Source organism: Rhododendron vialii, chromosome 4a, assembly GCF_030253575.1.
Source record: "Rhododendron vialii isolate Sample 1 chromosome 4a, ASM3025357v1".
Lineage (NCBI taxonomy): Eukaryota > Viridiplantae > Streptophyta > Magnoliopsida > Ericales > Ericaceae > Rhododendron > Rhododendron vialii.
In genome coordinates this window covers 19,861,240-19,884,989 of record NC_080560.1, presented here as the reverse complement: position 1 = coordinate 19,884,989, position 23,750 = coordinate 19,861,240, and the positions used below count along the sequence as shown (strand labels likewise).

Sequence of the window (23,750 nt, the reverse complement as noted above, 5' to 3'; positions counted from 1 at the left end):
AAAGTGTATGCGTGGTGGTCATCGTGGAGCCTTTCAGAGCCCGAGTTCTAAAAGGCTTCATAGATCATTTTCTCTTCCTCGACCCAAAACTCCTCGTCGGGTACGAGCAAGGACACCACCACCCCAAAGAACTCCTTTTTCTGTAGGAACCCCTCCTAAAAAAAGAATGGGCGAAAACGGTGAAGACGAAATGCTGCCTGTTGTGCCCGAAAGGACTATGAGCGACTATTTGAATCCGGTCCATACTACTCCGCCGCCCTTATAGTCCTTCCAGCTGCAACCGAGGCGAATACTTTCATCGTGAAAATGCATCACATCAACATGATGCCATCTTTTTATGGCAAAGATAAACAATGCCCGTACACTCATATGCGGGGCATTTGAGGAGATGGTATCCACAATAGTATCCACGCCCGCTCAGCTTGAGTCCGCAACACTAAAACTCTTCCCATTTTCTGTGAAAGATAAAACCAAGATTTGGTTGAATAACATGAGGCTCCAATCCTTGGCAAATTGGGCGGATTTATCAAAGGCTTTCTACATGAAATTTTTCCACCCACATCTCACAAAGGAACTCATGAATCGAATTCAAACTTTCAAACAAAGAGAGGGGGAATCTTTTTATCAATATTGGGAGAGGTATAAGGATTTGCTTAACTCCATCCCACATCATGGCTTACCGGTTTTTCAAAGAGTCGAATATTTGTTAAAGGGATGCTTTCCAATCACCCAACTTCTTATGGATAGCATGTGTGTGGGTGGAGTCATGGCTAAAACCCCTAATGCGGCGTGGGACTATTTTGAGGAGTTATCTGAAAAAACTCAAAACTGGGATTGCTCGGACCCTTTCGAAAAGAACGTGGTTAATCCGGTTCCGAGCAATTCCGGTAAATTTCAATTGAATGAGCAAAATGAGTTAGCTCATAAGGTCGCCCAGCTTTCCCGCCAAATTAAAACTTTACAACTCAACAAAGTTGCTGGGATGGCCTTTGTGGCCAAGGCGGAAGAAATTTGTGTTTTTATGTGAAGTTGCAGGTCATGCTACGGGAGATTGTCAAATGCTCCCCGCCATTAAGGATATTCTCCAAGGAACCAATCCATTGGAGGTCAATGCCGTTAATCAGCTGTTTGACCCTTATTCTCAAACTTTCAATCCAGGGTGGAAGATGCATCCTAATTTCCAGTGGAGCGATTCTCAACCTCTTGGACCTCCTCAAGTTTCACCACCTCAACAACACCAAGCGTTCCGGCCTTCTCAATCTCAAGGTGCGCCGAAGTTCTCCCAAAATCAACAACCACCGGGGTTTGCACCGCCGGGACCTCTTCAAGGGCCAAATCACTTCCAACCTCAAAAGCGATCCTTGGAGGAAATTATGTCATCTTTCATGCAAAGCCAAACGTCCCTCAACGAGCAAACTACTCAAACACTCGGGGAAATCAAGAATCAAATGGCAAAGATGACTAATACGGTGGGGATTCTTCAACAAGAAAAGGGGAAGCTTCCGACTCAACCTCAAGCGAATCCTCAAGGCACCAATTATGTGGCAGGCTCTTCGGTGCTTAGTCCCGAGCAAGCCAAATCCATTACAACTTTGCGAAGTGGCAAGGAGATTGACAAGGCCATTCCTCCCAAGCCTATCAAGCCTCTGGTAACACCAAGTATCTTGCAAACTCTGGATCTTCCTATCGACTAACCAACCTCGGAGCCCTCTCCCGTTGGTTAGCATCCAGAAAAATCTCAGGCGGAAGAGCCGGAAGGCCCCGTGTCCCAAATTTCGGCCCCTTTTCCCCAAAGATTGAAGGCGTCGGCCCATGCCAATACCAATTCCGAGATCTATGAGCTTTTCAAGCAAGTGAGAATCAATATCCCGTTAGTGGATGCGGTCAAGAAAATTCCCACGTATGCCAAGTTTCTCAAGGACTTATGCACCCAAAAGCGGAAGTTGAATGTTCAAAAGAGGGTGTTCTTGATGGAGCAAGTGAGTTCTATCATCCAAACCAACGCGGCTCCCAAGTACAAAGATCCGGGTTGTCCAACCATTTCCATCACGATCGGGGGTACGAAAATTGAGAAAGCTCTCCTCGATTTAGGGGCTAGTGTGAACTTACTTTTGTATTCTGTTTATGAACAACTTGGTTTGGGGAAGATGAGGTCAACGCCGGTGACACTTCAATTGGCTGATAGAAGCATCCAAGTTCCACGAGGGATGGCGGAGGACGTACTTGTGCAAGTCGACAATTTTATCTATCCCGTGGATTTCGTCGTGTTGGATACTTGCCCTGTACCTACCTCAAAAGCTTCAACATCAACCTCGGTCATTCTTGGGCATCCATTCCTAGTCACAGCCAATGCCATTATCCATTGCTGAAATGGTTTACTCAACCTCACTTTTGGCAATATGAAGATGAAGGTGAACGTGTTCAATATTGGGAGCCAAATGGGGGATGATGAGTGTATCCATGAAGTTAATCTTATTGATTCTTTGGTCTACGAGCATGTCAATACTTTCTTATACAAGGATCCGTTGGAAGTATGCCTTACCACCGAAGAGGCGACATTTCTAGACTCATCGGAGGTGGAGTACTTATATTCTTTGTTAGACGTGGAGGATGTGTGTGGGACGGATGTTTGGTCTCCAAAATTTGAAGAGTTGCCACCTTTAGCAAGCAAGACTCTCCCTTTAAGTGTGCAATTTTCGAAGCTTGAGTTGAAGGTTTTGCCCGATACTCTCAAGTATGCTTTCCTTGGGCCCGATGAAACATTCCTTATTGTGATTTCTTCTTCGTTGAATGAGCATCAAGAATCTCAACTTCTGGAGATATTAAAGTGGCATACCAAGGCTATTGGGTGGTTGATTGCCGATATTCAAGGAATTGATCCTTCGTTGTGCGCTCACCATATTTATCTCGAGGATGACGTCAAACCTTGCCGCCAACCCCAGCGCCGCTTAAACCAGATTATGAAAGAGGTGGTCAAAAGGGAGGTCTTGAAGTTGTTGGACGTAAGCATCATCTACCCTATCATCGATAGCAAATGGGTTAGCCCGATACAGGTTGTTCCTAAGAAATCCGGAGTCACGGTGGTGGCTAATGTCGATAATGAACTTGTACCAACTCGAGTCACTATCGGTTGGCGTGTCTACATTGATTACCGGAAGCTCAACTCATGCACTAGCAAGGATCATTTTCCTCTCCCGTTTATTGATCAACTCCTAGAGCGCGTTGCCGGTCATGCTTTCTATTGCTTCCTCGATGGCTATTCGGGGTACAATCAAATCGCGGTCTCTTTGGATGATCAAGAAAAGACCACCTTCACTTGCCCCTACGGGACGTTTGTATATAGGCGAATGCCATTTGGGCTATGCAATGCTCCGAGAACTTTTTCACAATGCATGTTGGGTATATTCAGTGATAAGGTGGAGCGTATTGTTGAGGTATTCTTGGACGACTTTTCAATCTTCGGGGACTCTTTTGAGGATTGCTTGTCAAATTTGGGAAAAGTGTTGGAGAGATGCGAGGAGAAGAACCTTATGTTGAATTGGGAGAAATGTCATTTCATGGTTAAACAGGGCATTGTCTTGGGGCATATTGTATCAAAGAAGGGCATCAAGGCAGACAAAGAAAAAATCGACTTGATTGCTAATCTTATGATGCCTAAGTGTGTGAAGGACATTCGTTTGTTCCTAGGCCATGCTGGTTTTTACCGACGGTTAAGTGAGACAGTCAGGAGCCCTAAGCATGGGTGCAACTTTGTGTCGTGGTTGTAAGCCCAATAAAGCCCTGGCGATGGCCTTGTGCGACTAGCTATGGTTCTGGAGGCGGAGCCGAAGCAGTGGGCCTTAGAAGCGGTTCTGATGACGAACGCAGGTGATGATGCAAAATCCTCCAACTTGGTCGAGGTATTGGGTGGTTGACATTCCACCCCGTTGGTACATTTTTGTTCTCCCTCTCCTTATTTACTGTCTTTTGCATTGAGGACACTGCATATTTCAAGTTGGGGGGGGGGGGGCAAAATTTTTGTGTAATCTTCCCGTGTTTTGAGTTACTCAACATATGCTCGTTTTGGTTTCGTATGTAGTTAGGGTATCGGTGTGAATGCACCATTTGAAATTTGTGCAACTTGTCCCGTTAGCATATACATGAACCATCTGGAACATATCTCTAAGTGCATTTGAGTTGGTTGAGTATGTAGAGTGGAGATTCATTTTTTGTTGTATCCCATATTTTCTTTGTTTATCGTACCCGTTGTGTAGGGTTATAACTTCTCTTGTACATACTTTGGTATATTTGATTTCGGGTATGCATTGCAATGGAGTCTAAGGTGTACTTGAAATATGATACAAGGCATTGTTTTTTGTGAATAAACCACATATTGTCACTTTTGATCCATGTCTGAGCTTTGTCCGGGTCCAATTCCTTTGATAAACCTAGGGAACCGGTTGTTAGGAGGGTGTTCGGGCTGTAATTTTTTGTCAGTGAAGGTGGCTGGTAATGAATTGGAAGTTTGGAATTGCCTTGAGGGGTCATACTGCAAATTTTTTTGAATTCCAAATTTCCTATCGGTATTAATGCCAAGTCTACCGATAGAGAGTGTAGGTTTTCTATCGATAGGGATGTAGGGTATACTGGTAGAGAATGCAAGCAGGAAGGTCATCGATTTGGGAAATAACTTTTCTATCGGTAGGGGATCAGTGCCTACCGGTAGGACGAGACAGATCCAAAAAAAATATAAAAGGGGTCGGACAATATTTTTACACTCACTCTTCATTTCTAAACCCAAACTTCTCTCTCTTCCCCTCCTCCAAACTGACGAACCCTAACCCCTCCTCCTCCTCTATCAAATCCTCTTCCAAACTCCATTGAAACTCCATTAAACCCTTGATTCCTCCACAAATCACTCAAGTTTCACTGCCTCCAACAGAGATCTCACGGTTTTTGAACTCCACCCCCCCAACCCACCTCCTAGATTCCCATCTTCTCATCTCTCTCCCTTTCTAAACCTTCAAAATTACCTAGTCCCATCCATTACCCCCTTCCCAATCCCAAACCCTAGTTTTGAAATTTCCCCATTCCACCATGTCGGCTGCAATGCGTTCGCGTGACGCTTCCAGAAGGAGGGTCAATTTGGGCACAAGAAAAAGGGATAGTGGTCCGTCTAAAAAGCAGGGGGAGGAGCGCAGGAAGAAGAGAAAAGAGGAGGGAGAGAGGAAGAAGAACATAGAGTGGGTGGCCACCCTTAAAGGGTGAAAGGTTACCTGCGAGCATAACCTAGCAGAGAATAGGTACATTGGTGTCATCAGGGACAAAGGTATGGAGCATTTTTTTAAAGAGGTTAAAGGTTATATTAAGAGATGGGTTGTTGCTTTCTTTTCACATATGAAATATAGCATTGAGGATTCTGAAATTGAAACCACCGTTGGCGGTTTTGACATTATTATAGACCCAGATGTCATAGCTGATTACCTTGGGTATGAGAGGCCGATGGCCGAGTCCATAACTTATCCTCGAGCTGATGAGGAGGAAATAGATATGGATGTGGTTTATGCTGAGGTGTTCGAGGGAGGTGTTTTTGGGGAAGCAGGGGGTGATTTGAAAGACAAATACCACACCATGAATAAGGTCCTACACTATAACCTTTACCCCCGAGGGACAGAGAAAACACCTGGGGATCTCGAGTTGGAGTTGCTTTATGTGTTTATGAATCCAGATGAGACCATGGACTATGCCAAATGGATTTTTGATCAACTTGTGCAATTCAAGCATACCTACAAAGAGGGGCTGAACTTTCCTTTTCCCGCAATGATCACCCAGTTTTGCCTTGCCAACGGCCTCAGCCTCGCCAACCAAAAGCTTAACCCTAGTTCCCCGGGCATTATTAAAGCTACTTCTGAGCATAAGAGCAATACCAATGTGACAAAGATGCGGAAAGCCCAAGTGCAAGGCCAAGGGGATCCTAAAGCTGGCTCTTCCCAAGCCCCTTCAGGCTCCGCTCCTCAGAAATAAGGATCAACTTTGAACAAGCTTGAGTAAACTTTTGTGTCGTACAACTGAAATCCAGGAGGATCAAAGGAGGGCGGATGGCAAGGCAAACTTTTACTACGAGCAGATGGCGGAGCAAACATGTAGGAGGTACGAGCCCCCGGCAGATTTAGCCACGGATCGCGCAATTGGTGAGCACCGTAGCCCTGAGTATCCGGAGGATGAGCTTGATGATGATGAGATCCGTGAGTTGGAGCAACAATGTGATCCGGGAATGTTTGAGCACACTTTTGGACCGGGAGCTCAGTGATGGAGGAGATGGCAGTGGTTTGTGACTTTGGTGAAGTTAGTAGAAGGTTAAGTAAGTTTATTTTTGTGTCGGTGGCCGAGTCAGTTGTGTCTTTGCTTATCGAGTTTGTCGTTTATCTTTCATTTCAATGACTTTTGTATGGCTAGTTGGGCAGTCGTAGGTCGTGGTTCCGGTCATGGGGTAGTATACCAAACTAGCATAGGCCGGTAACCATTTTGTTTAACCTGTTTTTCTTTTTTTTTTTATAGCCTGGAACTCATTACAAGCCAAGAAGTCCTTAGTTAATTTTAAATGCACCGATGTCCTCTATGCAATGCGTTTTCGGAATCTTTTATTACTTTAGTTATGTTTTTTCCTGATTTTCATTAATTGTGCATAATATAGCTTCAATTCCCTGTCAAGCATCTCTTTGATTGCATGCGTAACTTTTTGAGCTCCAGTTATAGCATAAGCCATTTGTATCTAATCATGGGTTACGTTTTGTGTAGTGTTTACTTCATTTGAGTGAAGTAGTTTTTGAGTGATTACCTTCTGAGTGTTGGAATTGAGGCTCGCTTTGCTAAACTTACTCACGTGTTTCACTTGAGTGAGATTTGTTAAATGCAGTTCATGGCATGTCGATGGGATGAGTTGTTGCACCTTTTTAGAGAGATTACTTTGAATCTTGCTATTTTGAAGTGTCAAGCATATGTATCGTACCTTGTTCAGTTGGGAAGATTGCGTAGTGTTTGGTCAGTTGTTAATCTTTTGCTAGGGACTAGCAAAGTCCAAGTAGGGGGTGTGATAAGCCCACAATAGTGCAAATAATCGGGCTTATCTCGTTCAATTTTGCCACGCTCGCGCGCATAACTCTTTCAATTTGAATGATATTGCGCGAAAGGTGCATTTTTTTTGGTGTTTACAGGTTTTCTTCGAAAATAAGGCAGATTTCACGCCATGAGCTTACGTCATCACGGATTGGGGACCCGAGGGGTCTAAATGGAGCAATGATGGACTCCGAGGGAGCATCGTTGAAGCCCCGGAGAGTTTGATCAAGCCTAGGATGAAGATGCTGAAATAGACTGTCAGCAATAGACGTTCTACAGGTAGGAGATCAATGCCTACCGGTTCAATTTTCCAACAGAAAGTTCACTAGTATAACCAGACAAGACCTACCGGTAGGAGGTCAATGCCTACTAGTAGAAACCCAATTAAAGCAACAGTCATCTTTTGCTTCGAAGCCGTTCTACCGGTAGGTGATAAATCTCTACCGGTAGGAGATTCCTTGATTCCGTAGATTTTTATTTTCTTTTGTAACTAAAAAGGGTAGTATAAATACCCCCCTTGCACGTTTTTAGGGTTATGTTGTATCATTTTAAGCTAGCTCTTTCTCTCTCTACCTCCCTCTCCTCACCAACTCTCACTCCCTCATTAATGGAGCATTGATTGGTGGATTTGGAGGGGTTTGGTGGTCATTAATGTTGTAAGTACTCTTGGGATCCTCATCAATCTAGCATTTATTTCCGTTTTACGTATGATTTCGTGTTCTTTCTTCCTTACCCTAGCTCATTTCACTTCTCCTTGCATTATGTGTGAGTAGTGTAGCAAGGTTAGGTTATGGGATGATTAACATCCTGTAACCGAGAGTATTCCTTGTTTTCCTCTCAGTAATCTATCTTTTCCAAGGGTAAACATGTTTTTAAGGTATTTTTATGTATCAAAACTTGGGGGTGTTAATCTCTTTGATCATATGTAGGCTAGGGTTTCAATTTCTTGCCACATATGATACTCAGAGCTATGTCCTTCCAAGTGTTTGACAATTGTCTTAAAAACCCTAATTATGTTTACCATCCCTGTCTTAAAGAGAGGAACAAGGATGCCTTCGAGTTATGGATGTTAATTATCCCTAAACTTAGCCTTTAGTTTTTAATCTCCAGTTAAAAAGCCATAGTTAGGTTAAGTAGCCAGTTAACTAAATCCTTCAGTTGGCCGTCTGAACGCCGAAGTTTGGTTGGCGGCCCTAACGCCAAAGCCTCTACGCAAGCTAATCTCTGAAACAAGTTATGGATGCGTTCCCTGTGGATTCGATCCCGGACTTCCGGGTATTATTATGCTTTCAACCGACCTTGTCCTAAGCTTGGGGCATTCTTATTTCGGCACACTATTAGGTCGCAAGCAGTGCCCCACGGGCATTGAATAATTTTTCGACAAAACAGTCTTAAAACAATGTATAATAATGATCAAGAGTGTAAACGGTTCGATTTGGTCCGGTTGGGGCATTTGTTCAAATCAAACCGGACATTTCGGCTTTGGCATTTTACAAACCAAACCACGTATTAATAGCCGGTTTGGTTCGGTTTGACGGGTTTATTCTTGTCTTCGGTTTGTTACTCATGCCGCATTGTCACAATTTAAAAAAAAAAGTAACTGGAATATTTTTTTGAAGAGCTAAAAGAATTGAAATTTAGATCACATGCAACTATCAATAAACATTTTCCCTATTAAAATCTATCCACTGCCTACAAACAACTTAAATTTGGGTCACATGCAAACTTTTTTTGAAGAGGAAATAAAGAATTTTATTAATGTTTGAAAACAAATTACAAAGATTTGAAGGACCTAAAGCGAGAAATGGATCATATGTGTAAACACCGGAATTTGCTCCACCCTTTATTTCACCAATCCTAAAGAAAAAGAACGTCAGCCTTCAACATGCTAACGTGGTTGATCCCAAAGAAGAGTGCGAAGCTTCCGAATAGGTACAAAATGACGTCGAATAAACCAGCTTTTCTCACGAATAGTCAAATGGTCATTTAATATGGTAAGTATCCTAAAACATCTGCATGTGCATAGCCTAGCGGTGAGGCATGACATTTCTAAACTAGAATAGTCCCCTAGCCTCTCCGGCCAACGGTCAGGAAGTGAGTCCCAGTACCCCTAATCTGGGCCGAAAAACCAACACACACACACACACACACATATATGTATACATATATGTATTGCTAAGCAAAAAGATTTTATTAATCTTTATAAACGATTACAAAGATTAAATGGAACAAAACCAACATATACTTCGGAACATCTAAATCACTATCGGCACCGTTAGATGCACTATATATCCATGCTTCTCCCCATTAATTAAGACTGGAAATACATTCCAAAATCCACCCAATCCAAATTTCATTGAAACCTATTCTCCGCATCACAACCTCAATAAAATGCCATTCCACACGGTCTTATGCTTTACTCATATCTAATTTCACCGCCATCATGTACCTTCCCCCTCGTCTTTTCGATTTGAGATGGTGAATAACCTCCAGCCCTAAAATCACATTATCATGAATAAACTGACCTGCTACGAATGCCCCTAATTTTTGAAACGATTGTCGGCAAGCGAACACTCAACCAATTTGCAAGAACTTTGGCTAGCACCTTATACGCCACATTGCATAAACTAATAGGACGAAGTTGTCCCATCTTCATAGGGCATTTTACCTTCGGGATAAGAACAATATGCATGTGGTTCAGCCCATAAGTAAATGCCTCGAATACATAAAACTACGCACCGCCTCTACTATATCCCTGCCAACAACATCCCAGTAAGACTGAAAAAAGGAAATAGTAAAACCATCCGGACTGGATGCTTTATATGAGTCCATCTGAAAAACTGCTTGTTTCACCTCCTCTGCCATTACATATCTAACTAAGCTTTGATTCATTCTGTTTGTCACCTTCCTATCCATACACCTTAAAACCATTTCAAAATTTTGGGGATTACTAGAAGTAAAAATAGAAGACAAACACGAAAAAATAATGTTTTCAACATCACCTCTACCTCTATCCATACGCCCTGATCATTCTCCAATCCATGTATTTTGTTTTGGGCTCGCCTCTGGGCTGTCCGAGCAAGAAAAAAGGCTGTATTCTGGTCTCTTAATTGTAGCCATTGTGTGCATGATTTAGCCCTCCAGTATGCTTCCTCCTCCCCAACTGCCATTTTTAAGCTCCTCTCCACTTGCCGATAATTGTCTGCATCAAAGAAATCCTCCTCCTCCAATCTCTCCATATGCTCTTCTAAATCTTTTATAGTAACCTTTGAGTTTCGAGGGTTATGAACCTGCCACTGTCTCAACTTTTGTCTGTACATTTTCAACCTATGTTGGATAGAAAACCACCTCGAACCATGAATCCTATGCCTCAAACAGTTAGCCACAATCTCCTGACATTGAGCCTCTTTAATCCACCTGCTATCAAAAATAAACCGTGACCTCTTAGAGAACCCAGGAACTGAACTATTAAGCAAAATGGGACAGTAATCGGATCCCCAGGGATGAAGATGCCGAAGCACCCCATCCGGACATGTAATCCTCCACTCCACATTGACTAACGCCCGATCCAATCGTATACGGATATTTTGAGACCCTCCTTGTTTATTGCTCCAAGTAAATGGATGTCCAACATATCCAATATCAATCAACTAATTTGTCCTAATGAAATCCTTAAAATCCCTCAGTTCCCACTCTTCTTTGTCCCTCCCTCCCAATTTTTCGTCATTACTGGTGATTGCATTAAAATCCCCCATAATAACCCACGGCTTCTCCCTATCTGCTACCAATTGTGAAACCTCAGCCCATAAATCCCTTCGATCCCGTATATCTGTGCTCGCATAAATCCCCAACATCTGCCAACATTTTCCATCCCCAAACGTGATGTCCAAATTGATCCACCACCGCGAAGAACCCATGACTTGGACCCTTAACTCGTCCCTCCACATGAAACACAACCCTCCTCTTGTTCCCTCTGGCTCAACAACGATTGTCCTTCTAAACCCCAACCTCCTACAAAAACGTTCCACCTTATTCCTCCCGTTCTTTGTTTTGGCCAATAACACCCCACCGGGGGAATGGAGTCTACATAACTCCTTGAGATAGTGGCCTATCAGGGGGTTCCCCACATTCTAACCATTTAAGTTAGGAGAAAATTTTCCTTAATCTTCCTCCTTTCAATTTAAATCTTGACTATTGGAGATAGGAAAATTTGGTGTAGAATATATCTTTCCTCAAGTACCCAAACAAAATCCTACAAAATAATCCTTTATTTAAATCAGTATCAAATATGACAAAATAAAATCATATTTCTCTTTTAATAATGGAATATATGCATTGTTATCATCAAAGTCAATTAAGGTATCCATAGAAACCTTTGGAGAAAGAAAGTAAGCTCGAGATAAGGAAGAGATCGATGATGTAGAAGTAGTACATGCATGACACAATAATGATGAATTGGTTAGAATGTGATGGGTGACGTTAGTTTTCAATTTACAAGAGAAAAAGAATACAAATTTTGTTTTATGGTAAACATAAAGACAACATTTCGTGCATAGATATGTTCACAAATATGTTTTGAAGACAAATGAGGGATGGTTTAGAAAGGTTCGGCAAGATGAGTTGGTCAGCAGAATGTAGCAGGCGGCCAGAATGGATAACGTAAGTGGGGGCTCATTGAAGGGGGTGTTTGGAGATGGAGATTGTCGATTGAGTTGCTTATCAACAAATTGAGGAACGATAGAGCTGTGGGTTGCATCGGTGGCCAGTGGTGGTCCTTAAAGGGCCGGGGTGGTCAGAGGTGGGTGTGGTCCTGATTGTTACTTGTCCTGATATCGTTAATTAAAACCAGGATTCTAAATTGCAGTATATGGGTAAAGATCAATATCGGTGATGAATCAGCTTTGAATCTGGCCCCGACCTGTTCCTGCAAAGACAACGTGAGAGCTTGGGTCACCGGTGTGGTGGCTTGCCAACCACCCTCTGATGCCTAAGTCAGTAGTATACCTCAGAGTATTTTGGTTCTCTGTTTAGGATTGCATACCTTTTATTAGAGTTCTACCGTCATATTTATAGGCATCTTGTTTGGGAGGTAGAGTCCTCGTAGGACTGTATTCCGGATCACCCCGCTTGGGGTGAGGAGGAGTTCTGCCTTAGCTAGGAGTCCATGTACATCTGGGATGGTTAGCGCTTATCTCATCTTATAGCATTCCTTATCCTGTAGGATTTGAGTTGTAGTTTATCCCATCCGGGCATCTTTGGTTAGGATAAATAATATCCAAAGAATATTATTTATCCCGTTCTAACCAAGTGCCAAAGCTGGTCCTTGGACCTCATGCCAGCTCCGTCCTATAGGCGGAGCCGGTATCCCCTGACCTTGTCATAGGCTATGTCTCCTTGGGAATTATGGGCGAAGCTGGCCGCTATCTCCCAGGTTCGTATATCGTATAGTGCTGACCTTGTTAGGTTTTTCCTTACTCATCAGGTACTCCCCTGTTTCCATGCTTCAGTTATTCTCTACAGGTTGGGAACATTGGTAAGACCTAACTGGTGGTTACCGCCGTTTTTCTTTTCCTGGAGGTTTTAAATGCGTGGGTCACATCATGGGGATAGGTGGCAAGATCTTGGTTCTTCCGGTGCTGGGAGGTGGATGACGTGTATCGAGGAGCCGTTCTCAGGATTGATGCTCATTGCTTTATTCTCTCCCTTGTTTTGATCGATTTCAAGCCAGAGAAGTACCCGAGTCTACCCAGGCGCTCTTCTTTGTGAGACTTCCCTCATGATTTCTCCTTCGTTGTTGTGCTTAGAGCCTGTCCCTCTTAGGTACGTTCTCCTTCCTTTGCTGTTCTTTCTTTGTTTTTCATGCTGGATTCTCCTCCTAGTATAGAGTTTTCAGACCCAAAGTGGGTCGTTCCAGATGAGTTTATTTTGTCCCGGTTAATAGGTTTTTCTTGTATCAATCTTCACTCCCTGGTTATAGAAGACTTTGCCCCTTACTCCCATTCCCTCCAGAATAGGGTTTTTCGTGATCTCATTTACCTATCAGTTCACTTATATCCCAAGTTTTCTGTTGGAACCCTAATATCAAAGGATTTTATCAATTTCTCCTCGATCCTTGAAGCCGAGGAATCGACCGTTGAGGAAGAAGTCTCGATGCGTCGTAGCAACGGCATAAGGGTGTCGTCTGATATTGGGTAGTCGAGTGACATTAGAACTTCCTTGCCTCCTGTGTCTTCGTCGAGGGATTCCCGTAGGGTTCCTGCTTTTTCTGCCTCCAACATCCCATCCACGATCACAAACGAGGAGTTGGCTGTTCTTAGGGTTAGGTATTCGATCCCACCTTCAGTTTCCCTTAGGAAGCCTTCAGGGTCCGAGCGAGCTTGTAAGCTTGTTGAAAATGAGATTTGTATTTACGTTGGTGCTTTAGAAGGGGATTTGCGCCTGCCCTTGCCCATTGTAGTGAAGGATGTTTTGAGTTTTCTTGGTTTGGCACCTAGCCAAATTGTGCCAAACTCTTGGCGTCTAATAATAGGCTGTGCGGTGCTTTGGGGCGCGATGTCAGATGGGAAGATTTCTTTGACAAAGGGCCCCTTTTTCAACCACTTTTCTGTGAAGGAAGCCCTAGGAGGGGTTGGCTGGTATTACTTCACGAAAAGGCCTGGTGAAGGGGAGCTAATAACAGAGCTCCCTGCTGTGAGTAAAAACTGGAAAGACAAAGTTTTTCTTTGTTGGCGGTGATGGTTGGGAATTCCCTAACTGGGAAGTCGGAATGTATGCCCCCCAGATTCCCCGTAGGTGGGGGGTCCCTATCACAAGTTGTAAGCTAACTGAACTTTTCTTTATCCTTTCAATTTTATGAATTATTCCCTTAGGAATTCTATTTTGTCTGTACAATTATGATTCTTGGATTATTCTCTTAGGAATTCGATCATGTTTGTGCAGCTCGAGCACTTTATCCTTCGAGTCCTGCTATTGAGGCCGAGCTTAAACAGGCCAGAAATTATACAGTCCATAGCTGGGAGTTACTTGTAACTCCAGATCCTTTAGCGGTTTATTTGCTTGGTCCAGAAACTTCTCGTGAGGCCTTAGCTCTCTCTCGAGGTATCTTTCTACTTTTATTTAGTGTTTTAGTGTCAGCTGATTCCCTCATTTGTTTTATTTCTCTTCAGAGGAAGAAAGTGAGAATCAGGAAATGGCACCAAAAATGGACAAAGCCTTTCTGACCAAACTGAAAGTTGAAAGGGCGAAGCAACCATCCGGGACCGTAGCAGGAAAAAGGAAGAGCTCTCGTCTTCAAAAAGAGCTTAATGTGGACAGCTTTCTGGATGCTGATCTTCTTAATAACCCCGCACTTGACTTAGTGGTTGAGCCGCTGGTTGAGGGGGAAGTTGAGAAATCTAGAAAAAAGCCAAAAGGTGTAGCTGGGGAGGGTACCCCTCTTGCGAAGAAGATGAAGCTTCCTGGCGGCCCTTCGGTGCTGGGCAATTATAACGATGCTCTTGAGCATGTTTCTGGGCTGCTTCATGCAGCCGATAAAGAGCTAATGGCTGAGATGTCCCTTCAGGCAGTAGGGGAGCAAATGTTGGTCGAGTTGGCCATGGTATCCTCTTCTATTTTCTGAAATTAACTCATTGTTTTGTTGCTCCTTATGTTAAATTCTTGCTTCTGTCTGGCAGGCTGCGGCTTGTGGTCGATACCTTGCTTCCCAAAGCCATAGCTTGGGGAAACAAGTGGTCACGCTGACAGAGGCCATTCTGAATCTCACAAAGCAAGGTGCCTCCAAGTCTGCTGAGCTTGGGAAGGTGATCAACGAAAGGGATGCTGCTCTTAAGTCAAAGAGAAGTTTGGAGGAGGAGAGAGACATGGCCGTAGCTACTGCTCGTAGTTTGGAGCAGAAACTTTCTGAATGGGGTAAGGAGATGGAGAAGTACAAGGCCATGAGTATGGGGATGCTTGAGAAGGTGAAAAACGCTCGCAAAGAAGCTATTGAACTCTTCCTTCAGTCCCCTGAGTACCGTCAAGACATCACCCATCATTACTTTGATGGGTTTGAAGCCATGAGGAGCCAAGCAGCCTTAGCTTTTCCAAATTTGGATTTTTCCAAATTTGAAGTTGATGAAGAAGAAGGGCCTTCATGTTTTGACGGGGGGCAGAAGGAGGAGGATGAAGCTGATGACGCAGTTTCTAAAGATACATTTGCCCCGAGCTTGCATCTCTTCTCCAAACTCCAGAAAAGGTTTCTCTGCCTCTTGAAGCTCCAATCCCAGCTGTAACACCTCCTGGCCTATCATATGGTGATGGGCAGGCTATTGATGGTTCTACCTTGGGCCCCTGAGTGGCCTTTCAGAAACTTTTGATTCATTTTGTTTTCTTTTTGGGTCTATAACTAAATACTTTTCCGTATTTTCGTACTTTTTAACCGTGTTGGGGTGGCCTTAATTTTGGCCTTTGGATGGTTTGGAAACTTTATTTTCTTGATCGCTGAGGATGATCTCATTGACATCATATTTTGGGAGTCTTGTAAATGTTCTTTGACAATCATGACAGGTGCAGATGAAAGCGTGCTTTCAGTTTGAGCCAAATTCTGTGGCACTTTTAATCACGGTTTTTATCCTGTGGTTAAAAGATAGAGACTTTTAGTTACACCTTGATAGACCACTGTTTTAAATGCGAGATTAAAAGTGAAAGATCACACTAAATGACCGAGGTCTTTATCTATTTTTGTGCTCGATATAGCTTTGTATGTTGTCTTTCATAGATTTATTTCTTGTCTTTATCTCAGTTTTGCCAAACACTTGTGCTTGGTCTGGTTCTTGTTTTTGTTTCAAAGCTAGATATTTTTATTTTGAGCTTTGTGTACTTTGTGGTTTATACCATGTCCTACTCCCCTAAGTGTGTGAATTGTTTGGATGCAAACAATTGAGACACTTTTTTTGATTTTCCCTTGGGACATTCTTTTGGATAAGTTATGACTTTTTAGAGTGCATAGCTGTGCTACGTCTGTTGAGCTAGGAAATCTTTCCGAAGCTGCTTTATTATGCATAGCCTTGGCTACGTCTTTTAGCTATGCTATGTCTATCTTATAATCCCACTCCCCTAAGCGTAAAAATTTTCTTTGGCATGTAATTAATTAATACACTTTTATAGGTTCTGGTAGGATGTGCTATAAGTTTTATGAAAGCTTTAATAAGGACCAACCTTTCAACTGCTCGAGGTAATCACTAGTGCAACTTCCCATTATACTAAGCGGTTGAGGTGGTGGCTTTAATTGTGCCTTGATTATGATCATGCTGATTGGTTTAGCAAGCGGTTAATGAACCGTCAAATATGTGCTATAAAAACCAGTAGCTGTGATGGATTACTTCCCATTCTTTTCAAATCACAATGGCGAACAACAAGCGTATCTCAGAGCTGTGCCAAGAGTTGCAGAATTTGAAGGCAGCCATTAATGGGCTGTCTGTGAAGATGGATGCCATGGCGGACTCACTGTTTGTCATGGAGAAGACCGTCCGCATGGTGCTGATTGCCAACTGGGATCAACTTGATGCTTTCAGTGGCAGCCGGCGCCCCCGATTCCTTCTCCTCCGAGGGAGGGAGGTAGCGTTTAGGTTGCAACTTTGTGGGTTTTTCCCACAAAGTACTTTATGTAATAACTATCTGCACCTCCTTAGAGGTGTGGATTATAATAAATAAAATTTTAAGAATTTTATTATTGTTGCTTGTTCTTCCTTATCATGCAAATAGGAAAAATAGACCATATCATGCTTCACAGGAAGTTCGAAACAATCGTCCCTCGTGGGGAGTTTTATTGGCCATTTGGGCTAACAGAAAGAACTCGTGGTGCTCATGAAAACAACTTTATTGCCAACCGTTTAATTGAAAACAAAAGTTTCCTAAAAACAGAAATAAACTTCCTAAAAACAAAAACAAATTTCCATTACAAGTACCTACTTGTAATATTTTTTGAAATGTTCTGCATTCCATGAATTCGGTAGCTGCATTCCCCTTAGGGTTGCGAGTCTATATGCTCCAGCTTTGATGTGATGCAAGACCTGATAGGGTCCTTCCCAATTTGGGCCAAGCTTGCCCACCTTCTTTCCAGTTGGATCAACTTTCCTTAGGACTAGGTCACCAGCCCATAAATCTCTTGGCCTAACCTGTGCTTCATGGTATTTGATCATTCTTTGCTGGTATACAGCCACCTTGGCCATTGTTGTTTCCCTTTTTTCTTCCAAGAGATCTAGTTTAGCCCTAAGATCTTCCTGGTTCTCTTGGTGGTCCATGCTTGCAGTTCTGTAGTTGAGGAGTTCAATTTCAATTGGGACTACAGCTTCAGCTCTAAACGCAAGAGAGTATGGGGTTTCTCCAATTGTAGTTCGGGGTGTCGTACGGTATGCCCATAGCACATTATAAAGCTCGTCTGGCCAAACTCCTTTGGCCTTTTGAAGCCTTTTCTTGATTCCCTTATTGATAGTTCGGTTTGTGACCTCTACTTGTCCGTTGGCTTTTGGGTGAGCCTTGGATGCATAGTGTACATGTATTCCCTTGGAAACACAGTAATCTTTAAATTAAGCATTGTCAAATTGCTTTCCTCGATTTGTGACTATCACTCGTGGTAGACCAAAACGTCTAATGATGAATTTCCATAAGAAGTCAATTGTTACTTCCGCTGTGATCGTGGCCAATGCCTTGGCCTCGACCCACTTTGTGAAGTAATCTACAGCTATAATGGCATACTGGACCTGGCCTGTTGCCATAGGAAGTGGGCCAATCAGGTCTATTCCTCATTGGGCAAACGACCAGGGTCCCCTCATTGGGGTTAAGACTGTGGGTGATCCATGCATGATGTTGGCAAACCGTTGACACTTATCACACTTTTGGACCATTGCTTTGCAGTCCTTTTGCATGCTGGGCCAGTAGTATCCCATCCTGAGGAGCTTGTAGGCTAACATGCGGTCCCCTTGGTGGTCCCCACATACTCCTTGGTGGACTTCCTCCATGGCTCGCATAGATTCCGTCGTGGTTAGACATCTAAGGCATGGAAGTGAGAAGCTCCTTCTATACAATACATCGCCCATCATCAAGTACTTCACAGCTCTGATCCTGAGCTGCCTAGCCTGGATCTTATCTTTTGGTAGCGCCCCATTTCTTATGTATTCAACGATGGGACTCATCCAAGAATTGTTGTAGTCGATAGCTTGGACTCGTATGCCTGGGGCAAAGATGCTTGGCATCTTCAAATATCGTATTGGTGTGTTCTGTGGAATGGCATCATCCTTGGCCGTGGCCAATTTTGATAGATAGTCGGCTTCAGTATTTTCCTCCCTTGGGATTCTGACGATATTAAAGCTTTGAAGCCTTGCAATTTGGGATTTCACTTTATCTAAATACTTTTGCATTACCTCTTCCTTTACAGCGTATTCTCCTAGGACTTGTCCTACAACCAATTGTGAATCGCTTTTGGCCAACACGTGGTTAGCATCTACGGCCTTAGCCAGCTCCAAACCTACAACGAGAGCTTCGTATTCAGCCTCGTTGTTGGTTGCTTGAAACTCAAACCTAAGCGCGTAGCTCAAGCGTTGTCCTTTTGGGGACGTTAGGATCAGACCAGCTCCACTTGCTTCTCTAGTTGTTGATCCATCAACCTGAAGGACCCAAGGTTTAGGTTCTTCCTTGGGGAGTTCTTCCAGTTCTGGATACGTTTATTCTGCGAGGAAGTCGGCGAGCACTTGTGCTTTGACAGCAATCCGAGGCTTGTATTCTATATCGAACTCGCCAAGCTCTATTGACCATTGAATTAATCGTCCTGATGTCTCTGGACAATGGAGGATCCTTCGAAGTGGTTAGTCTATTAATACTTTGATTGAGTGAGCTTGGAAGTATGGCCATAGCCTTCTGGCTGCTATTACCATGGCAAAGGCTATCTTCTCAGCCCTGGGATATCTCTGCTCAGCTCTTCGTAACGCCCTACTGGTATAGTATATTGGGAGTTGTATCCCCTGCTCTTCTCGTATCAAAACTGCACTGACGGCATGAGGGGAGACAGCAAGGTATAAATATAGGTCCTTTCCATCTTGGGTCCTCCTCAGCAATGGTGGGGACATTAAATATCCCTTCAGTTGGTTGAAAGTTGCTTCCTCCGTGGCAGTCCATTCAAAGGCCTGTTTCAAACTTTGAAGAACGTTTGACATTTATCAATTGCTCGTGAGATGAACCTACTCAGTGCTGCGACACGTCCTGTTAGTTTCTGGACTTCCTTTATGTTCTAGGGTGAGCGCATGGTGATGATAGCCTGGATTTTTTCAGGGTTTGCTTCAATGCCTCTTTGAGAAACCATGAAGCCTAAGAATTTTCCTGAGGAGATCCCGAAAACACATTTCGACGAGTTAAGCCTCATTTGGTATTTCCTCAAGACTTGAAAGATTTCTTTCAAGTCTGTCACATGATCTCGTGCCTTGGCACTCTTGACTAGCATGTCGTCCACGTATACTTCTACATTGCGTCCTATTTGCTACTTGAACATTTTGTTGACCAGCCTTTGGTATGTCGCCCCAGCGTTCTTAAGACCGAAGGGCATTACTTTGTAGCAATCTAATCCCCTGTCAGTTATGAACGAGGTTTTCTCTTGGTCTCCTTCATGCATTTGGATTTGGTTATATCCTGAGAATGCGTCCATGAAGCTCAGGAGCTCATGCCCAGCTGTGGAGTCGACCAAGGAGTCAATTCGTGGCAAAGGAAAGCTGTCTTTTGGACACACTTTATTGAGGTCGGTGAAGTCCACACACATTCTCCATTTGCCACTGGCTTTCTTCACCATAACCACGTTGGCAAACCAATCGGGGTAGAGAACTTTGCGGACGGATCCTGCTTGTACCAGTTTGTCTACCTCCTTGGCTGCAGCTTCGTTCCTTTCTGGAGCAAAAGTTCTTTTCTTTTGCTTAATAGGTTGCATTGTGGGGTCCATGTTCAGTTTGTGAGATATGACCCTTGGGTCAATCCCTGGGATATCCTCGTGGGACCATGCAAAAATGTCTTTGTCATCCCTTAGGAATTGTAACAGTTCTGCCTTTGCCTCTGTGCTCAACCCCGATCCAATCCTCACAGTCCTCCCCTGTAGACCTGGCTCTAGAAGTTCTTCTAGGAGCTCTTCCACAGGTTCTCCATGCTGGAGTTTTTCTTCGCCCTGTGTGTCGAGGCTTTCTATGCTCATCGTGATGTTTGCTCCTTTAAGTGAGGTGACGTAACATTCTCATGCTGCCTTTTGATCTCCCTTGATGCAACCAATTCCTTCCGGTGTTAGGAATTTCATCATCAGATGATACGTGGAGATTATTGCCCCAATTTTATTTAAGGTCGTCCTCCCCAGTATCGCATTATATGCTGAAGGGCAATTGACTACTATGAAATCTATCATTCGCGTAATCTGACTTCCTTCGTCCCCCATTGTGACTGGTAGGGCTATTTGACCAGCTGGATAGACGGGCGTACCTGCAAATCCAACCAGCGGTGATATCAAAGGCCTTAGTCTTTCTCGTCCAACTTTTAGTTGATCATATGCATGGAGGTAGAGAATATCGGCCGAGCTTCCACTGTCTATTAATACTCTTCTTATGAGGTAGTTGGCCACCGCAATGGTTATAACCAGTGCGTCATCATGAGGAACTTGAGTCCCCTTGATGTCTTCTTCTGAGAAATGATGGGTATTTGTAGGGAGGTATTCCCGAACAGTGCATTGAACAGCGATAAAGACCAATGACATGAGAAGTCATGGGTATAAACTGACTGTTCGGCAGATAGAGACATTCCGATTACATTGGACCAAGTTACATGTGAAGTAGCTGGTCCAAGCAGACTGTTCGATTATGATACAGCCGAACAGATGAAGTAAGAACCAAGCACGTGATACGAGGGATGACGGATTGAAAGCAATGCAATTGATATCCGAACAAATGGTACGTGGGACCATAGTTTGAATATAGACAGGACAGTCATCGTGCTAGACAATGTTCGGCAATATGGACCAGTGTCATGAGAAGTCATTGGTCCAGGAAGGTTGTACGGGCTCAAGGTCCGGTTAACGTGAGAAGTCACTAGTCCAAAGTAGCTTGTTTGACAATGAGAGGTCGAAACAGGAGGGGAGCTCCTTAGAAAGGCAATGGTCCAAATAAATTGATAAAGGACCAGTTACATGTGAAGTAACTGGTCCAGGCAGTCTGTTCGGCGATGAGACAGCCGAATAAAGAAAGAAATCCAATCAGATGTTGGAGCAGAGGGAATACTCTGGAAGATTCCAGAATAGTCATGTCCCGTAAGGGAATAAGATCCCGAGAATATAGGATCTAAGAAAGATACCCAATGAGAATGGGATGTTCGGCCAGTAATGGAAAAGAATCCTAAAAGGACTCTTTTTTAATAAACTGATAAAGGAAACGAGAATCCTTGATATCCTGGGTTTCCTATACAAGATAGGAATCTGATGGCAACAGGGATGCTTGGGCAACAGGGATGCTTGGGCAACAAGCATACGAAAATCTATAAATATGAGGTAAACCTAGAGGCAAAAGGTACGCAATACATTGCATTATTCAATATCTTCCTACTGATAATTAGGGTTTCTTTAGTACGTGATACTAACTTTGCCATCGGCCTTTGCCACGAGAGGCAAAGGTGCACTTACCCCCTGTCTATTTTGCAGATTAGGGTTCAGACGACGAATTAGGGTTCCGGTGAAAAGGCACAAATAAGCCGTTGCAATCCAAGGTGATCCGAAGCATCAATTGTTTTCATCCCCCTACAATATTTCCTCTTTCTTTTGAAATTTACTTGGACGGCTAACTGTGTTGACCTCCAAATATTCCTCTGTTCTCAATTTCCTGAGGTGAGCTTTCCTAGCATTGCTAGATTCTCCACCTCCGGCGAGTCCTCCATGGATGACTTTGATCTCTCCAATAGGACCTGATCGGGGAGCCATGGCATCTTTTCCTTCTTTGCTTGTATCATCCCTCATGGATATCTTCTGATACTTCTTCGTTACAAAATGTTGAAGTCTGCCTCTTTGGATCAGTTCCTCGATCTGTTGTTTTAAATCAATGCAGTCATCCGTGTTGTGACCATGGTCTCTATGGAACCTGCAGTATTTGTCTTTAGCTCTCCTATTAGGATCAGTCCTTAGCTTTCTGGGCCATTTGAGGTCCGGATCATTTTGAAAGTTGCTGAGGATTTGTTCTGTCGTGGCTATAAGTGGTGTAAACTGCTTGTATTTGCCTTGGGGTGGTCCTCCTCCTCGTTTTGGGGAGGATCTGGAGTCCATCTTCTTGTTTTTTGGTTCCCCTCCCGTCTTGCGGGTGGATTCTCTTCTTTTCCTATCGGATGGAGGAAATTCGCCAACCTGTGATGGCCCTGCATGGGGATCAAAACTGTCACGGGAATGCCTTGCGTAGACGGCCTCCTCTGCATTCATGTGCTTTTGTGCCCTAAGCATAAATTCTGCCAGGGTCTTGGGCAGTTCTTGAGATAGAAGGTATAGAAACTGTCCTGAATACAGTCCAGCTATATACGCAGTTATGCTCACACTATCGTTGGCTTCTTCTATCTGAACCACCTCTTTGTTAAACCTGGTGGTATATTCCCTTAACGACTCCCATCTCCCCTGCTTCACTGTCAAGAGGTGCGTTGTTGGTTTGCCGTAGCGTTGGCCAGCAATAAAGTAGCTTACAAAGCTAGTGCTAAGCTCTTTGAAACTACGTATGCTTCCTGGGGGGAGTTTGTTAAACCATGCCCGAGCACTTCCTTTGAGGGTAACATGGAATGCACGACACATTACCTCATCCGGTACTGCTTGTAGGTGCATTAGGGATTTGTATGTTTCTAGATGATCCAATGGGTCCGTGGAACCATTGAATGTCTCCAGCTGAGACATTTTGAATTTCCTGGGGAGTGGCAGCCCCATGACCTTAGATGTGAAGGGTGAATCCGTATTCTGCACCAACTCTTCTACCGTGGCAGGAGTTTGTGCTTTGATATGTTTCATCAACCCATCAATTTGGTCCTGCATCTTGAGCAACGTTTCCTGTTCTTGGGGTTGCTTCTCTAGGAGTGGTTTGCCGTGCTTTTTTCGGTTCTGGCTTTCCTTTTCGCTGGATTCGGCATCCTCCCTATCATCCTCTTCTGGTTTTTCACTGTGTCATTGGTTTAAGATGCTTGGCTCTGAGATTTGCTTTCGCAGATCTGCGTTCTCTTGCATCGCTGCTTGTAACCCTTTGGTTAACGTTTTAATTTGCTCTTGCATTTGAGCTAACACTTCTGGGGTCATCTAGTCGCTTCTTGGTTTGCTCATTGCAGCAGCTTTGGCAGCCTCTGCCGTCTTAGCGGTGGCGGTGGCGGCCTTGGCAGCCTTTGTAGCCTTGGCGATTTCGGCAGCCTTGGCCGCCTTGGCTGCATCTGCGGCCTTCGTGGCGTCGTCGACACCTATTTGTGGGGGGTCTGAAGCCATCGTTGTTCTGCTTGATCGGGTGTCCACCATACAAAACTATTCACCGTAAGGAAGAAGTCTTTCCCATAGACGGTGCCAACTGATGAATCAGCTTTGAATCTGGCCCCGACCTATTCCTGCAAAGACAACGTGAGAGCTTGGGTCACCAGTGTGGTGGCTTGCCAAC

At 43.8% G+C, this 23,750-nt stretch overlaps 2 protein-coding genes and 1 non-coding gene across 3 annotated transcripts; 1 reads left to right on the top strand and 2 right to left on the bottom strand.

Moving 5' to 3' along the window:
• Nucleotides 1-571: 571 nt before the first annotated feature.
• Nucleotides 572-678, bottom strand: LOC131325011 (small nucleolar RNA R71). Its single transcript, XR_009199579.1, has one exon. It is a non-coding gene; the product is annotated as a small nucleolar RNA R71 (small nucleolar RNA).
• A 380-nt stretch (nucleotides 679-1,058) lies between these two features.
• LOC131323796 (uncharacterized) lies at nucleotides 1,059-2,369 on the top strand. The gene is made up of 2 exons (XM_058355637.1): nucleotides 1,059-1,649; nucleotides 1,743-2,369. Exons 1-2 carry the CDS (start codon nucleotides 1,059-1,061, stop codon nucleotides 2,367-2,369), a joined length of 1,218 nt encoding a protein of 405 aa, XP_058211620.1.
• A 17,972-nt stretch (nucleotides 2,370-20,341) lies between these two features.
• LOC131323795 (uncharacterized) lies at nucleotides 20,342-23,404 on the bottom strand. The gene is made up of 3 exons (XM_058355636.1): nucleotides 23,391-23,404; nucleotides 21,916-23,270; nucleotides 20,342-20,778 (listed from the first exon to the last, which is right to left on the bottom strand). The coding sequence occupies exons 1-3, from the start codon at nucleotides 23,402-23,404 to the stop codon at nucleotides 20,342-20,344; spliced, it is 1,806 nt and encodes a 601-aa protein (XP_058211619.1).
• Nucleotides 23,405-23,750: the final 346 nt, after the last annotated feature.